At 45.1% G+C, this 17645-nt stretch overlaps 2 protein-coding genes across 2 annotated transcripts in view; both read left to right on the top strand.

Annotated features, from left to right (window-relative positions):
* Window positions 1-4889: 4889 nt before the first annotated feature.
* HSPA2 (heat shock protein family A (Hsp70) member 2) lies at window positions 4890-7685 on the top strand. The gene is made up of 2 exons (XM_004698649.3): window positions 4890-6924; window positions 7481-7685. The coding sequence occupies exon 1, from the start codon at window positions 4996-4998 to the stop codon at window positions 6904-6906; it is 1911 nt and encodes a 636-aa protein (XP_004698706.1). The 5' UTR covers window positions 4890-4995; the 3' UTR covers window positions 6907-6924; window positions 7481-7685.
* Window positions 7686-14096: 6411 nt separating this feature from the next.
* The window catches only part of PPP1R36 (protein phosphatase 1 regulatory subunit 36), a 26379-nt gene continuing 22830 nt past the window's right edge, over window positions 14097-17645 (top strand). Inside the window, 2 exon segments of the mRNA XM_045288248.1 lie at window positions 14097-14172; window positions 15376-15440. Coding sequence (XP_045144183.1) covers window positions 14104-14172; window positions 15376-15440 — 134 coding nt within the window. The 5' untranslated portion in view covers window positions 14097-14103.

The raw sequence follows: 17645 nt of genomic DNA, 5'->3' as shown, positions 1-17645 counted from the left end.
TCATTTTTTCAGGCTCTTTCAGCATCTGTTCCTGAGGTTATTAACACGATCTAGTTGCATAATGGGTTATGCCTTAGGCAGTGAGCCACAAGGTCAGTGGTTCAGACCCATCAGCCTCTCCACACACAAAAAAAACTTCTATAAAGATGTATAGCCTCAGAAACTCACAGGGGCAGTTCTACTCTGTCCTACAGGGTCCGTTATATGTCAGAATTAACTTGATGGCAGTGAGTGTACCTTTGCTTTTGGATTGTCCCAGATCTTCTACTCTTCTGGAAACACCTCTATATCTACTATTTGTAGTGTTTAATTGTAATGTTTAAAGACTAGTTTTTTTCAGAACTCAAAGGATAAAAATTTTCATATAGCGAGGTGACAGGAGTAGTGTTTTGGTGTAGGACACTCTCAGATCATTATAAAATGGAAGTGGTCATGGAAATCTTAAATATAATTGCTAGTTTAACTCCAGTTTGCTCACTGATCAAGTTACAGACTGTTGCTTGCTCTACCTTCTATTCAGACGACCACCACCCCTCAAAACAATCCACAACTCCCATGAAGGCTGTGCCTCAGGGGGTCTTCAAAGCCCTCCAGGAAAATCTACCAGTTTGGAATTTTTTTTCTAGTAATGATGAAAAAAAAAATTCTTGTTCATCTGTTTCCATAAGGCAGGCCTTACCCATGTACATAGTTCTAGACCTCACTCGCCTTGTCCATCCTTGTTTTCCTTACAAATCTGTTCAGTTATCTGTTTCAGCGGTTGATCTCCGCAAGGTCATTTAGAGGTTCTTCCACTTCTACAGGGAGAAAATTGAGTTACTATTCCCAATTCTTTGGTTAAACAATGTGCCTCTTGTTGCTTTTAATAAATACTAAGCTAATGAATTAATACTGTATTCCAGGTACTTTTCTGAGTGCTGGGCTATGTTAGAGAAAGTTGGACAGATGTCGAAGCTTTTCTATTTTTTGTTCTACCACTAAATATTTGTGGAACCATTGGCTTAGAAGAATATTTTACACTCTAGTATTTGCAATCTGCTAGGCAGATTTTATTTTAGAAAATCAGTAATACTAATTATTGTTTCAAATGAATATTCCTAGTCATATTTTTAAAAATCCGAAGAACCATGATGAAAAAATACTTTATCAATAATCCTAGATATAATGCATTTTGTTTTTTTAATATATGATGGTCCTACATATATGTGTATAGTCTTTTTCTTTCACTTGTATTCAGAACATTTTTGTGATTAAAACTCAAATAACTTTATGGCTGCATATTTCATAATATGCTATAACTTATGTAATCATTTTCTTATTGGAAATGAAAGCCATTTTCTTTTTGTTGTTATCATAAATTATATTGTCTGCATGTTTATCTCCTTAAGGTGAATCCTATAAAAAGTAATAATAAATGAAGTATCTAATCATATGTAAGGTCAAAAATAAATATTATTACATTGCCTTCCAAAATGATTGTACTAATTTATATTCATTCCTTCCAGTTTGCCTATTTTGTTGTACATCTGAAGGAACTTTTAAATATTATTTGATCATAAATTTATTGTTTTGATACATTTTAATCAACTAGGATTTTACTTGAGTCAGTTATCAAAGAAAAAGATTTTTTATCCATACAGATAACTATAAAGAATCCAAGAATGATCAGTATGCAATAATGTTCTAAGAATTAAAAAGTTTATTTCATATAAAATCAAAATGCACAAACTATTCCTTTAGGGGGAAAAGCTCAGGATGCCATTGAAAGTCTGAAACTTTAATTTACTAGGTGAAAAGTTAAAGCAGACAAATATATTAAGAACTATGAAAAGCAGATATAATTGGTACTATGGTTTCAGAAAGCTGGTAAAGATGAATTGGTTAAACTATAAGGTTTGTAGTAACTGTACATACAAGTGATATGTAGTATGCAAAAGAATCCCTTCAGAAACTCGTAATTTTAGTCCTTGTATGTGAGCACTCAGCCTGCTTGCTTGTTCTATAGTTTTGAGGTTAGGGATATGCGATCTAAAGTTTGTTTCTCACAATGCTTTGTTTTCAGTTATAGCTGGGATCGTGTCTCTGAGTCACATCATATTATTTGTGCTCCAGCCCATTAACTTTTTTCTCCATGATTATTGGGTTTACTAGTTAATAAATTACATACAGTTCAGGATCTGAAAATGCTCAGGACATAATTCTTTGGTCCAGACAGGATATAATTCTCAGCGATATCCATAGGCACGACTCTCTTTGGTGTAGCCCAGGGGTCAGCAAACTGTAGCCTGAGTGCAATATCTGGCTCTTTATGAATGTATGTATATGTGGCTCTAAAGTAAAATTGAAAAAAAACAACTGAAAGGATTCCTTATTCCGGTAATGATTTCATTTGTTTGTAAACATGTTTATGACTCTCGGACAATTTCAAGTTGCTGGCTCTTCTGACTCAAAAATTTGTCGACTCCTGGTCTAGAACATGGCTCCTTGGTAGTATTACAAAGCTCTTTTAGCATGGCCAATAAATTCACAAGGGGTCCTTTTTTTTTTTTAACTGAATGTTGTTGGTTGCCTTTGAGTCAGCTCTGACTCATGAAGATCCCATGTGCAGCAGCACAAAGCCTTGCTCCATCCTGTGCCATCTGCATAACCACTGCTATGCTTTGAGTTCATTGTGCCATCTCTCTAGTATTTTGAGTGCCTTCCAACCCAAGGTACTTATCTTTGAGCACTCTATTTGACAGTATTCTGCTATCATTCATAAAGTTTTCATTGACTTGTTTTGAGAAATAGATAGTACGATCTTTCTTCCTATAGGCCATCTTAGTCTGGAAGTGCTGTTGAAACCACGGGTGATCCTGCTGGTAAGTAAAATATCAGCATCATAGCTTCCAGTCTCAACAGCTACATGCAAGTCACTACAGTACAATAAACTGACAGGTTGATTTAACTACACACAAAATAAGAATTGCCAAGAGATCCTTATTCAATAGGAACTTTTTTTCCTTTTTAATCTTTGTTTTTTTAATAGTTTCTTTAAAATGTTTCCAATTTCAAATACCTTTCAGCTTCTTTAATGGAAATGGGGATGGTCATTGTGGTTAAAAACTATTTAACCAATTATAACAAATAGCAAATGTTTGTTTGTTTTTTAATTAGAAAGCATAAACACAGCTAGAAAAAGAATCTTAAATCTCCAGATACTTCTGCATTTTGTCAACATTTCCTTTTCATCACAGAAAACTTTTCTGACCAAAAAATTATCCAATACACAGCTTATATATGGATTTTTAACGTACTATTCTAGCCCCCACCCCCCAACCCCTTCCCAGTCCTTCTTCCATAACCTCAGGGCCATGCCACAGAGCCATTAAATTGATCCTATGCATCTGAAAAGGCCATTTCTTGCGGACCCTGCCCTTTCCAGTGACACTAATCTTCCGTAGGGCACTTGTCCTTTTGAGCAGGAACTGGTCTCAGGTTCACCCATGCTGCAACCTGTACCTCCCCCTCGCCCCCCACTATGCTGGCAGTCAGTGTTCAGCTCAGACATGTCATCTCAGCTTGTCACCGTCCTCGCCAACACACTGTACCCTCAGTCTGGAGGTGGCCCCTCGTGTTCTCCAGTAGCATCTTCCGCTCAACGTCTCTCCATTTATGTTTACTTCTCCATTAGATTCCCAACTAACTAGGGATAACCCGTGGCATTTGTCTGGGTCTTCTCGGTGGTGCCTGCTCCTGTCCCCAGTTATCTGGTGACAGCCACTCCCAGGAGAGGATCAATTGTACTCCTATCCTCCACCCTCTTCTCCTGGAGGGAACCCTTCTGCCAACTTCATGGCAGCGAAGGAAAGGCGCGCCACTCCGTGGCGACGACTCGATCGGAAGCCGGACCGAGCACTCGCACGGGCGGGGTGCGGGGGACCTCATTTGCACTGTGGGTTTGTGTCTTCCCGTGGAGGACCCTGGCGTTTGGAATAAGTGAGCCCTGGACTTGGGAAATAAGGAAAGCAGGGGGGGGCGCTTCAAAGTGGCAGGAGGGGGTAGACAAAGCTCAAACTTTCTCGGGGCCCCGGGCAGGCCCAGTCGCGCGGCCCGCCCGCCTCCAGCTCTGCGCGGGAAAACGGCCGGCCTCACGCGGCCGGCGCTCCGGTCAGCTTGGGCTTCCCGGTCGCGCGGTCTGGATCCAGACACCTTGAAGCCAAAGGCCGACTTCCGTTCATGGAACTTCGGTTTCATTTCTTTGTGTCCCCACCTGGCCTGGCCGCCCCCCCTCAAATTGGACCGCCCCACACAGAAAAAAATAAAAGCCAGTCCCGGCCCTAGGGCCTCAGGAAAAGCAACTTGGAAAGAACCGCGACCGTCCTGACCCGCTCGGCCAGTCAGGCCTCCGGACACTAAACGGCCGAGTACCTGGGAGCGCTCTCAGAAACTCCGTCCCCGCGGCCCGCCCCGCCCATGCCCGCCGCCGCCCCACCCCCATTGGGAGACCGCGATGCTCATTGGTCGCCTTCCCTGCCAATCCAGTGGGCGTCAGCGAATCGCGCCTTTGGAAAGGCGGAGGAGGCGAAAGAGCGCGGACTCCTGCTCCGCGGGGCTCGAGCCTAACGTCTCCCAGCTGCAGGCGGCGCGCGAGGCGCCGCGGTCTCCGCCGCACCCGAGACGCGGAGGGTCTCATTTGCATAACGGCCGCCCCCTGACTGCCCCCCGTACCCATCTTGAAATCTGTTGGGCCGCAGGCCGGTCACTCCGACCCAGGCTAGCCTGTGGCGGGACGGGCAGCGTGTGTGCGGGCGGTCCCGAGAGTGGATTGGCTCAGGGAGTGGCCCGAAGGCGGCGGGGAGGCGCTATAAGAGCGAGGAGCCCAGCTGGGGGGAGCGGGAGAAGCCAGAGGCGCCCGGCGAGTCTACCGTGAAGTGGCCGTTCGCGGACTCCGAAGGAGGGCTTCCCTCTCCTCGCCTTTTCTCTCCGACTCGGTTTGCCTGCCTTTCAGTCAGCATGTCTGCTCGCGGCCCGGCTATCGGCATCGACCTGGGCACCACCTACTCGTGCGTGGGGGTCTTCCAACACGGCAAGGTCGAGATCATTGCCAACGACCAGGGCAACCGCACCACCCCCAGCTACGTGGCCTTCACCGACACAGAGCGCCTCATCGGCGACGCAGCCAAGAACCAGGTGGCCATGAACCCCACCAACACCATCTTCGACGCCAAGAGGCTGATCGGGCGCAAGTTCGAGGACGCCACGGTGCAGTCGGACATGAAACACTGGCCGTTCCGCGTGGTGAGTGAGGGAGGGAAGCCCAAGGTGCAGGTGGAGTACAAGGGCGAGATCAAGACCTTCTTCCCGGAGGAGATCTCCTCCATGGTCCTCACCAAGATGAAGGAGATCGCCGAGGCCTACTTGGGGGGCAAGGTGCAGAGCGCGGTCATCACCGTGCCAGCCTACTTCAACGACTCGCAGCGCCAGGCCACCAAGGACGCGGGCACCATCACGGGCCTCAACGTGCTGCGCATCATCAACGAGCCCACGGCGGCAGCCATCGCCTACGGCCTAGACAAGAAGGGCTGCGCGGGCGGCGAGAAGAACGTGCTCATCTTTGACCTGGGGGGCGGCACCTTCGACGTGTCCATCCTGACCATCGAAGACGGCATCTTCGAGGTGAAGTCCACCGCCGGGGACACCCACCTGGGCGGCGAGGACTTCGACAACCGCATGGTGAGCCACCTGGCGGAGGAGTTCAAGCGCAAGCACAAGAAGGACATTGGGCCCAACAAGCGTGCGGTGCGGCGGCTGCGCACCGCCTGCGAGCGCGCCAAGCGCACCCTGAGCTCGTCCACGCAGGCCAGCATCGAGATCGACTCGCTCTACGAAGGGGTGGACTTCTACACGTCCATCACCCGCGCCCGCTTCGAGGAGCTCAACGCCGACCTCTTCCGCGGGACCCTGGAGCCGGTGGAGAAGGCGCTGCGCGACGCCAAGCTGGACAAGGGCCAGATTCAGGAGATCGTGCTGGTGGGCGGCTCCACGCGCATCCCCAAGATCCAGAAGCTGCTGCAGGATTTCTTCAACGGCAAGGAGCTGAACAAGAGCATCAACCCCGACGAGGCGGTGGCGTACGGCGCCGCGGTACAGGCGGCCATCCTCATCGGGGACAAGTCAGAGAACGTGCAGGACCTGCTGCTGCTCGACGTCACCCCGTTGTCGCTGGGCATCGAGACGGCAGGCGGCGTCATGACCCCGCTCATCAAGAGGAACACCACCATCCCCACCAAGCAGACCCAGACCTTCACCACCTACTCCGACAACCAGAGCAGCGTGCTGGTGCAGGTGTACGAGGGCGAACGCGCCATGACCAAGGACAATAACCTGCTGGGCAAGTTCGACCTGACCGGGATCCCCCCCGCCCCACGCGGGGTCCCCCAGATCGAGGTCACCTTCGACATCGACGCCAACGGCATCCTCAATGTCACCGCGGCCGACAAGAGCACCGGTAAGGAAAACAAAATCACAATCACCAACGACAAGGGGCGCCTGAGCAAGGATGACATCGACCGCATGGTGCAGGAGGCGGAGCGGTACAAGTCGGAAGACGAGGCCAATCGCGACCGTGTGGCCGCCAAAAACGCCTTGGAGTCCTACACCTACAACTTCAAGCAGAGGGTGGAAGACGAGAAACTGAGGGGCAAGATTAGCGAGCAGGACAAAAACAAGATCCTCGACAAGTGCCAGGAGGTGATCAACTGGCTCGACCGAAACCAGATGGCGGAGAAAGAGGAGTACGAACACAAGCAGCGCGAGCTGGAGCGAGTGTGCAACCCCATCATCAGCAAACTTTACCAGGGCGGCGGCGGCGGCGGCGGCGCGTCGGGAGCCTCCGGGGGACCGACCATCGAGGAAGTGGACTAAACTGGCCCTCCAGTCAGCGTAAATCCCTTTTCCTTTCTCTTTTTTTTCCCCCCTTTTGTTTTTGTTCTTTAAAATGTCGTTGTGCCAAGGCCGAAATCTATTCTTGGCAGTCTTTAGCGGGGTGTATGCATATGAAAGGAAAGGTGGAACAACTTAGCTTAATTACAAAAGGTTCAAAAGGTTTTTATTTTTCCCTAAGAAAAGCCACCATTTAAGGTTTCTCTTTAATGCGTTTTGCATGTTTGCTGCTTTAAGTGTTGCCCGCGCCCCCCTTAGCCTAATTTGTGCATGAAGATTTGTTTGAGATGAGACAGGCTTTCACACACCTGTCTGCAGAAGCCATAAAAAATACATAAGCTTTAATTGTTTATTTTGATGTAGTACTTTAAAGTGAATGTTAAGGACAGGCTTACTTTTTTGCAAGTAAATGCATAACTACAAATTTAAAGTAAAGCTGTAATTGATCTCAACATTACTGTCTTGGAGTTTTTAATTTTTTTCCAACTTTAGTGTTATTGGCCTTTGTATTATTATAATATGAAATTTACCTAACCTAATCTTGTCTAATTCTCAGATGAGGTTCCTGCCTTGAATTCCAAACAACTTGAGGGGAGAAGATCTTGGTAAACTGTTTTTTCCCCCCTTTAATAAAGAACCCTGTACAGAAACAGAAACTAAGTTCTTTCCCAATGTCCACAAGCCCCTAAACCTTCTCAAAGCACTCACCTGAATAGCTCACAAAACACAAGCTTTGCTCTGGGGTTAAGTATTAAACACCCCCCCACCCTTTTTTTTTTTTTGCTCCAAATTAAGTAAAGCTGAGGTGAGTTGTTTTCTTATAATAAAGCCAAAGGTAATTGCTTTCTGTGACCTAGGAGAAACAAGAGCCAACAGGCAAGCATCAAAGTGAAGACTTAATACTGAGTCCAAATTTGGTCAACTTGTTTGAATGCTCAGATTCCTCTAAAACAGCTCAACGTAAGAACCTGGGGCAAATTATTTTCCAGAACACATTCCCTATCCCCCCCTGCACTCCCCCCCCTTCCTCGCCAGCAATTATAATTACTCATAATTACTTGGAGGGAAGGGAAGTAATATTTAGATTTCGTATGTATGATTTGAGGATTATAATGCTATTGCAATGCCTACCTTAGATCACTAGTTTTTTTAAAAGACAAAGTACAAAATACTTTATTAATATACAACTTGTTCATTTTTCCACATATCTGGCTTTGAGGCTGTTCCAGACAGGAACATTGCAATTCTTTGGAAACTTACTAGACTTAACGCTTTAAATTTTACATTTTGGGGGAAAAGTGTGGGTCAGGCCTGCTTTGTTCTATGGTCTCTTGAAGGGGTGGGGGGGCTGATTTAAAACTAATAGTTAAACTGGTGCTTTTACCACACAGGCATTTTGCTGACTGAGTGATGCATCATGTTGTTTATAATAGTGAGTTTTAGAAAAATATTTTTAATTACACAATGTGATTTTGTGCCATATGGTGAGATCACCTTTTCAGATACTAAGAATTAACATTTTAATATGTAGAGAACACGTTAGCCTGAAAATAATGATCCTCTCACACAGGTGTGGACCTTTAAAGTTTATTTTGAAATAGTTTCACAATTGACTTTACCCAATGAGACTTGCTAAAAACGAAGAAAAAAGGCCTTCAATAATTTAAAAAGGTAAGGTGATTGATCTTTAGGCTCTGAAAAGCTGAAGATGACCTGGGTTTACCAAGTTTTCAGTGAGGAGGCATTAAGGGTGTCTCATTTGACTACAGATAGTATCACATAAATATTTGACAACTACCTTCCTACTTCACAGAGTCAGGTGAATGCTAGCCTTAGCAGCGATTCTTAACCTGTGGATTGTGACCCTTTTGGGGGTCAAGTGACCCTTTCACAGGGGTTGCCTGATTCATAACAGTAGCAAAATTACAGTTATGAAATAGCAACAAAAATAATGTCATGGTTGTGGAGAGGGTTCACCACACATGAACTGTATTCAAGGGTCCCGGCATTAGGAAGGTTGAGAACCACTGCCTTAGAGTGACTTTTCACGTAGAATGTTAACTAAGATAATACCCATTGTATTAATCCTTTGTTAGCCTTTTATTTGTGTATGTTCCTTGCTCTAACTTCAAAATATAATGAAGTATTTCTGTAAGTGCAACTTAAGAGTGACTCAGACCTCACTGTAGAAGAGAGTAGTTTCTACCGGGTCAGAAAAATGACAAGTGCTCCTCCTCTCTTGTTCTGTGGTCCCAAACTTGCTTGACCTACCATCCCCCCTTTTTCAAGAAAATTACTCCCCCACCACCCCTGGATAGAGTGTAGTCATGTGTTTTTGCAGCCACCCACTGACTCTAGCCTCTAAAACTTGATATAACACTGTTCTCATTCTGGGCAGATAAGTTTTTTTCCTGTTCTTTTGAAGAGCAATTGTGGGGTGGTGAGGGGGGAAATATTTAGATAATTAGCTCTTCCCTTTCTTGAGGGTGTTTTTAAAGTTCTGACTTCTCAAATAAACTAGATCTGAATATATTACCAAATAGTCACCAAAGTAGCTATTCAGTGTCTGGAGGAGTCCTTTGAAACCTGTAACTTGGTAACTCCTGGGAACTGCATAGCAGATGTTAGATTAGCTGTAGTCAAATGACAATGGAAACAGCACTTGATATAGGACAGACTAAATTACAGTTTAAGGAATAATTAGCATTTCTGGCACTGCAAAGTAAATTTGCTAGAACCAGTAGTCATGACTAAGACAAATGTAGCATGTATAGACTGTTAAAAGATGGGATAAGTGTATACCTTTCTGAATAGGTACTTCTATTCTTCTTACCTGAACGTTTAATATAGTTCTCTCTTATTCCAAGGCAATAAATCTAGACAATAGCCAAAGACATACCAGGTTGTTTACAGTATTTGAAGTGTGTGAAATTTCAAAACAGGCTCAATTTATAGTATTAATTCGATATATATAATGGAAATCATGGAGGAGGAGCAAAAAAGAGGAAGACCCTGGGAGTGATGGGTTTCCACAGTGGCTACAACAAAGGGTTCAAACATGACAATTCTGGGGATGGTGCAGGCTGGGCGCTATTTTGTTATATTGTATGTAGATAGGGGCGCAGAGTCAGACTCAGTGGCTCCTAACACAATAGGAAGCATTAAGACTGGGCTTGCACATTCGGAATATCGTTACATCTCTAAGGTTAACATGTAGAATAGAATGTGTCACCGAGTCAGTATCTCAAGGGGACTTTGTGAGAATTTATTTACATGTGTAAATCGTATGAAATCAAAATAGAAGTTTTTATGAGTCCACTGGAACCATGATAAGGCATTCACCTACTCTAATTGAATGTAATCTACCAAATTATGATGTAAGGTTTGCTCCCCTTTATACATAGCACAGATTAAATTGGAATTTTGAAAATTCTTAAATCCAAACATCCCACAACTGCTGAGGGAATGTGTGTGCTTAGGTTAAGGAGCAGCAGGAATATCTATTTGCTTCCATTTATTTAGTGTGCAAACACTTTACATGTGAGTTAACTGTTTTGAAGAACTATCCTTAAATGTTAATTTGGATACAGAATCTCATTATTTGAAGAAAAATCACGAGTCTTTAGAAAATGTCGAAAAAAAGAAAATGCCCAATATTTAATCTTGATATGCCTCTGGGAATGAAGCTATTTAAAGGTATAGGCAGTTAAGAAATTTAGTAGTAGGGCTATTAAATGTTGAAGTGTCTTTCAAAAGAAATGAAGAGCGTAGGCCGTATTCCTCACCTATTTCAATATAGGTTAATTATATTTATGAATCGAAAGTTGGGGAAATAAAAAATGGAGTTGCTAATTTAAAATCTGACAGTGTTATTTTCTTACATGTCCAGTTTTTTTAGATAGGATCACCGCATACCAATCTTGTGACTTTTCATAGCATAAACATACGTTGTATTCAATTCATGTCTTGAGCCTAGGACCTGAATTAGGTAATCACTGTAACTCTGAGGAGCCTTTCTGGGTGGTGCAAGCAGTTAAAACCGTGACTACTCCTCTAAGGGTTGGCCATTCAAACACCTGGAAGAGCAGGTCTACTCTATGCTTGGGGCCTGGAAGAGTTTGCCCATTAGGCGAGGGATTCTTTCTGTTACGGAACACTTGGAATTAGAAATATTCAGGAGACACCTTTATTCTTACATTATACCAATTGTTTGTCTTTGCTTTGAAAAAGGAAAGATTCTATTTCCAGTCTAAGCTCTGAATTTCTAATGGCATTTAAAACATTTTATTGGGGGCTCACACAACTCATCACCATCCATCCATCCATTGTGTCAAGCATATTAACATTTATTGAAAGGCATTTTTAAAGAAAACCTAATTAGTGACCATCAGGGGTCACTGTTCAGAACGAATAATTACTTAAAGCTCTAAAAGCCATAGTCCTATTCTACTGTAACCAGCACTTAGTGTATGGCAATATAGCCAGACATATAAGAAGGCCCCTTGGAGTTAGGGGATTCCTATAAATATTATGATATGTAGATATGTATGGGTGTTCGAGTGGTACAGTGGGTTAAGCACTTGGGATGCTAACCTAAAGGTCAGCCATTCAAACCCACTAGCCACTTCGAGGGAGAAGGCTGAGACAGTCCGCTTCTGGAAAGAAACCAAGTATGTCCTACTCGACCCTACAGGACCACTGTGAGTTGGAATAGACTCACTCGCCGTGTATAGGCCTACCAAAACTGAAATAGCTTGTCAAGTTGCATATGTATCGATTCACTTTTACCTTAGTTACATGCATCAGCCAGCCTGAAGTTAGACTGGTGAACTAGATTTTCAGTTTTCTATTAGCACTTCTCCACTCCCTGAGAAAAAAAATGCAAGAGGTTGACTGACCCTAGTGTATTTCATTAGATCTTCCTGATAATGGCTGTGCGGTGACTGGATTCTATCCAGGTTGACTGGTCTTTGTCATATGTATTTTATTTTTCCCCACCTCCCCAAGTTAAATTCACTGGTGAAAAGCTCTTGGCTACTGAGTTGTTCTCATAGTAGATATTATCATGTTAAACATTTTTTAATGGTTCTTTAAGTTGTATTTTATTACAGAATTCACGAAGCACTTAAGTATCTAACTGTATTGATAAAAGGCAGGAGAATCATTAACATCTTTGGTTGATTTTCTAATCTACATGTTAAAGTAAATCGAAGTAATCTTTACGAGGTCCCAGCAGTCCCAGAGATAATTCTGCTATAACTTTTTGCATGCTATTAAATGACAGGGTGCTGAGGAAGAATAGAAATGATGCATATAAAATTCAAAATCTTTAGGAATCTAAGGGTTTGGGTGCTGTCTTTGAAGACTCATAATCCCAAATGTGTGAAAGACAGTTGGAAATCAGTCAAGACCATAATACCCTCTTCACACATCAATGACTGCATTTTCTTTGCAAAGGGTTTTTAACTTCTAGGACCTGAGGGAGTTGACACCTGCCCCTCCTCTTTCACAACAAAAAGGCTGGGATTATCCTCCCCTCCCCGTCTGGAAACATCAGTTAGGAGTGAATATATGTGATTTTTTACAATAAGCAAGCTTTGGGACCACAGCCTCAAGCCAGTTCTGCAAACGTGTACAGGTCGGTTTCAATGTGTGTGAGTTACCTTGAATAGCTCCTGACAACTGACGAGTAGAACATGAATCCAGGTGATTATAATTTGTGTGGTGGAAACCTTGCTTGGTTTACTCAACTAGTAACTAAAGGGTTAAACGTTAGAGCCCACCCAGAGACACTTCAGTTTCTGAAACATTCGCCATAGTTCAACTCTGAACCACAGGGCATCATCATTAATTGTCAGCTGGTTTTGGTAACTATCCAGTGTGTTCTACCAAGAGAGGGTGGTCCTGGAGGAGGAGGTGTTAGGTAGCAGGATAGGGGGTTGTTCTCCATGCGTAAAGGCCACCTACAGGAGGTTGGAAGCCAATAAAGGCTTGAGCCAGGTGGGTGGTACACCTGGGTTGGCCGAACTAGGCCAGGTGGGCTTGAGTCAATGGGGTCAACCGGTGCTGTCGACCAAGCCTCCCCGCTGAAGGCCCTAAAGGCTGGAACCTGGAGCCCACCGATTCCCTTCAGCTGTTCCTCTGCTTTCTGCTCGGCTCTGCTGCTTTTCTCTGGCCTCAGGCCACCACCTGTGGTGTGCTGTACCCCAAGGGTGCCTGTGTTCAGGGACTGCATACCCTGATGAAACTTCTTGTCCTTTATAACAACCCACTGGGATCACAAACCAGGCTTCCGTGTGAATTCTTTCTCCAGCGAAGCCAAGAACGGAGTATTTCCCACCTGAGACATTTAACAGAGGGATACTGGGGGGAGGGGGGAGGTTTACAAAAAGCTCATGGAAAAATTCCATTAGTTTTAATTTTTCCAGGAACTTTTATAAGGCTCCCTGGTATGCTGCCAGATTTTTATCCAGGGATAAAAGGAAGAAAAATATCCACTAGAACCTGCATGATAGCAGGAAGGAACTACAACACACGAGTTGAAAACAGAAATATAAAAACATCCTGGAGCACCCTCCGACCCAAAGCAAGTTTTCTTCCTTAGGCAACACTGATTTTGAGTATTTGAGCCCAGTGCCTAACACTTGTAACATCACAGATCTCCCTAACTCCTGATTTGAGTGTCTTCAGATGAAGAAACAAACAGAATCAGAATGAACCTGCCTTAGATCTCACAAATAGTGAAGTAGCAAGAACACTATTTCCACGCGTAGGTTCTCTTCCACAAGAGTACAACTGCCTACTGCCTTCCACCCCACTTGGCACACAACCAAGGGCCAGCGTGGACCTAGTGCTTGCTAATCAAGTGGGAACCAATGGACCGAGGTCCCGGCGGAACTGATTCTAGCTATTCCAATAGAGAACTCCTTAAGTGGTTTAACCTCGTGGTGGGGAGGCGGTGGGTCAATTAAAGAATTAACCCCCTGGGCAGCTTTACTCTGGATAAACCCATAAGCCACCGGGGGGCCGCGGGAGCCCCCGGAGAGCTTGGTGGGGCTCAGGCCGCCCGCCGGGCCCGAGGCGGAAGCGGGTCGCCGCCTCCCCCGCCCCCTCCGGAGCGTTGCCAGGCGCCTGTGGACAGTTGCCTCCGCGGCGCTGCGAGGTCCGCCGGCGGAGGCCATGTACCGCCTGCCGGACCTTTCTTTGAAGAAGCAGCGGTGGGACCTCTCGAGCTCTCCCGGGCTGGAAGTAAGTGGCCGGGGGGAGGCGCGGCGGAGCCAGCGCTGGCTGCGTGGCGGGACCGAGCCGCCCAAGTTCACTGTGCCTTTGCTGCGCCCCTGGACCTCCTCGCCTTAGTCCCTGGGTGAGCGGTGCTCCAAGGGGTGTGGGCAGTGGTCCCGCAGAAACAAAAGCAAAAGGGTTCTTTGGACACAGGGAATTGGATTCTGGCTCCCTTCGCAAGTCTTCCTATGTAAAGCGGAGGTCCCCCCAGCCCCCTTCTCCTTGGTGGCAAACTGTCGTACTGCAGAAGCAGCCGGGGCTGGTTGGGGTCCCAGGACACGAAAGGCTGCCCTGGAGTCAGTGCGGACGCAGAGCGACGCCCTGTGTGTTCCGGAGAGACTGTAACTGTTTGTGGTAGTAGAGAGCCCAGTCTTTATCCAGAGGAGGCGCTAGGGGTTTTGAACAGCTGACCCTGCAGAGCCCAGCCCAGGGCGTAACCACTACACCAAGAGGGCTCCTCACAGTAAAATAGAAAGTGGGGGGGCGGGGGCGGGGGGAGAGGAAGGCCGACAATGAGATGGACTGACGCGGTGGCTGCCTTGATGGGCGCCAAGGTCGCAGTGTGGAGGACGGCACGCACGGGACCTGGCAGGGTTCCCTCCTCTCCATGGCACTGAACAACAGTAACAACTTCCCCAGAGGGGCGGAGTTAGTGGTAGAACTGGCTCCTTCTAATTAAACCCTCTCTCCTCCTAGAAGACATCCCCAAACCAGCTGGTTATCCTGCGATCACGTAGTTATCCTCCGCTCCACGGAGTTTCTAGCTCTTCAAATCTGTACTGGAAGCAGATTCTCTAGGCCGCAGCCTTGGCCTTCAGAGCCGCAGGTGGGCTAGCGTGCGTGAGCACTGTGCCACCAGGACTCCTCCCAGTCTAGTCCAGTGGGCAGGTTAAAACTGCAGCTGCTGTCGGCTTCAGCTGATTATTGTATGCTCTGAGGGGCCTTGCAATCTTAGGTATCATACGTTCCTTCCTTGCATTTGAAACTACACCTTAAAGCCCGTTAGAAAGGATAACATCTTGGCTTCAAGTTGAAAATCAAAACACTTTCAATTTCCCCAACTCTGTTGAATAGAACTTAAGAGCAACTAGTGGGAAATTGTATTAAAGGTTTTTTGGGACCCGGGGTTTGTAAACTGGACTTGTAATTCGCTGTCATTTCATTTTACAGCATATGGGGTTGCGGTTAGGGATGTGGTACTGGAAGGATGACTCCAGAACTCTTGAATTCAGAAGGTAAATTTTCAGAAAACAGCTTCATGTTTTATCAAAAGGATTGTATGCTTGGGGTAAAAAATAACACGAACAATACAAAAGAATAGAGAGAATGCAGTCAGTATTTGTATGTTAAAGAAATAGAGTGAAAGAAACATCCACTCCCACCCAGAAAACCTCTCCACAAAAGTCCAAGAAACATATTACCATTGAGCAAGCATTACACCCCAATGTGAGGCATCACAGGCAATCTGCTACTAAAGAGACTGCAAATGACAAAGAAATCGAGGAGCTGATACCAAGGGCTCAAGTAGAAAGCAAATGCTTTGAGAATGAGGCAACAAATGTGAAAATGTGTTTGACACTATGGATGTATATATGGATTGTGATAAGAATTGTACAAGCCCCCAATAAAATAAAACAAAAACAAAACAACCACAAAAGAAATCTCCCTTTCCCCTCACTCCCCCACCACAAAAAAGAGAGAAATTATACCCTTTATATAGCTAATTGAATACAACCAACCATATGTTACTAGTCTCAAGATAAAACTGTTAATTTTCTAGCTTCTTTCTGGTAGGATATTCTGAAGTTAGGCTAATCTTCCAGGAAACTGGGAAGTAAGGGTGTGATCAGTACTATCAGTACCAAATCTGGCCCAAACCCCTTCCGCGATGTACAGTGTCTCCCTCTATTGGACCATGTTGCTATTGCACGCCATTGAGTAGGCTCCAACTCATAGCAACCTTGTAAGACTTGAGTAGCTACCTGATGGGGTTTCCTGGGGTGTACTCTTTACCAAAGCAGACGGCCAGTTTCTCTCCTGTAGAGTCACTGGGTCCTTTTAGACTGCCAAGCTTTTGGTTAGCACCTGAGCGTTTAACCATTGCACCACCAAAACTCTGCTCCTTTAAACCTCTTTTCCTATATTTCCTATATATATTTAAACCTATTTTCCTATATTTCCTATATTTAAACCTCTCAATGAGGAAGACTGTTTTATTCATCTTTATGCCCTGAAACATCACAAAGTAGGCTTTAATGTCTCTATATTAGAAATTTCCTAATGAAAGACCAGTGGGAGTCACACAGAGACCAGACCCTTTTCATAGCAAGAGCAACAGGCATCTATTACTTACAAAATAAATAGAACAGGGATAGCATACACCGCCATCAGCCCTTGTTCCCTGAAGTTAAGCTCCTGTACATAGAGTGATGTTAGAAGGGATCCAATCACACCCAAGTTCATATCTTAGGGGAACACTTAATACCTCTCTCCCGGGAATAAGTACTAATTGAACAACCATGTCTGCATGCTTAATAGCATGTATGGGGAGCAGGTAAGGAAAGGGGTAATGAAAGGGGATGATAAAAGGCAAACGGGGTATAGAAATAGAAGACCCCTGTAAACAACGGACATCATGTATTGCTCCTAAGCAGATTAGTCTCGGTTTAATGCTAGCGAACAGCTCTTCTTTATCCCAGTAAAGGAGTTCTGAGTTTCCTGAGAGAGCAGTCTTTTCCCCCTAAGGTACATGCATTATGTCCATTGGCACCTAGGGGGATAGGGATGGGGTCATTATAATATAGCACACCTAGGCATTTAGCGTGGGCATTCTTCAAATGTCAACCCGTGAAAAGTAAGCAGAGCAAGCCCAGAAGCAGGGGACCAATTAGAAAGCTAATTGGATGAGGATTATACATAGTTATACAGATAAGAATCCGAGAACTAAACCAGTGCTGGTAGGAATAGAGGGAAGGGTACAAGGCTTACAAAAGATATTTAGGAGATGAAATGGACAGGATGCTTGGGTAGGATTGACCCATCGGGGTCCTGGATGTGAAGGGAGAGGAAGGAGGAGGTGTCTAGGTTTGACCCTTAGGTACCTGGCTTGTATGATGCGCTGACGGGGGTTACTTACGCTTCAGGGTACAGAGTCAAAAGCAGCACCAGTGAAGTGTTTGCTATGACCCTTCACATGGATACGGCTCTTAGACTGTGGAACAATCTAAACAAAGGGCTGGAGCCCAAGAAAAGAGTGAGCTAAAGAGGTGTCTTTTTTTTTTTTTGCAGATCTGAGTTCTTTTATTTATTTTTTGGGACAGGGGGCATTTTAAAAAATCATTTTACTGGGGGCTCGTACAATTCTTATCACAATCCATACATTCATCCATTGTGTCAAGCACATTTGTACATTTTTTGTCATCATCATTCTCAAAGCATTT

This window comes from Echinops telfairi, unplaced genomic scaffold, assembly GCF_000313985.2.
Source record: "Echinops telfairi isolate 266 unplaced genomic scaffold, ASM31398v2 ScPeMD7_18;HRSCAF=68, whole genome shotgun sequence".
NCBI classification, from domain to species: Eukaryota; Metazoa; Chordata; class Mammalia; order Afrosoricida; family Tenrecidae; genus Echinops; species Echinops telfairi.
Note: the sequence above shows the minus strand (reverse complement) of the source record. Positions and strands in the feature narration are given on the sequence as shown.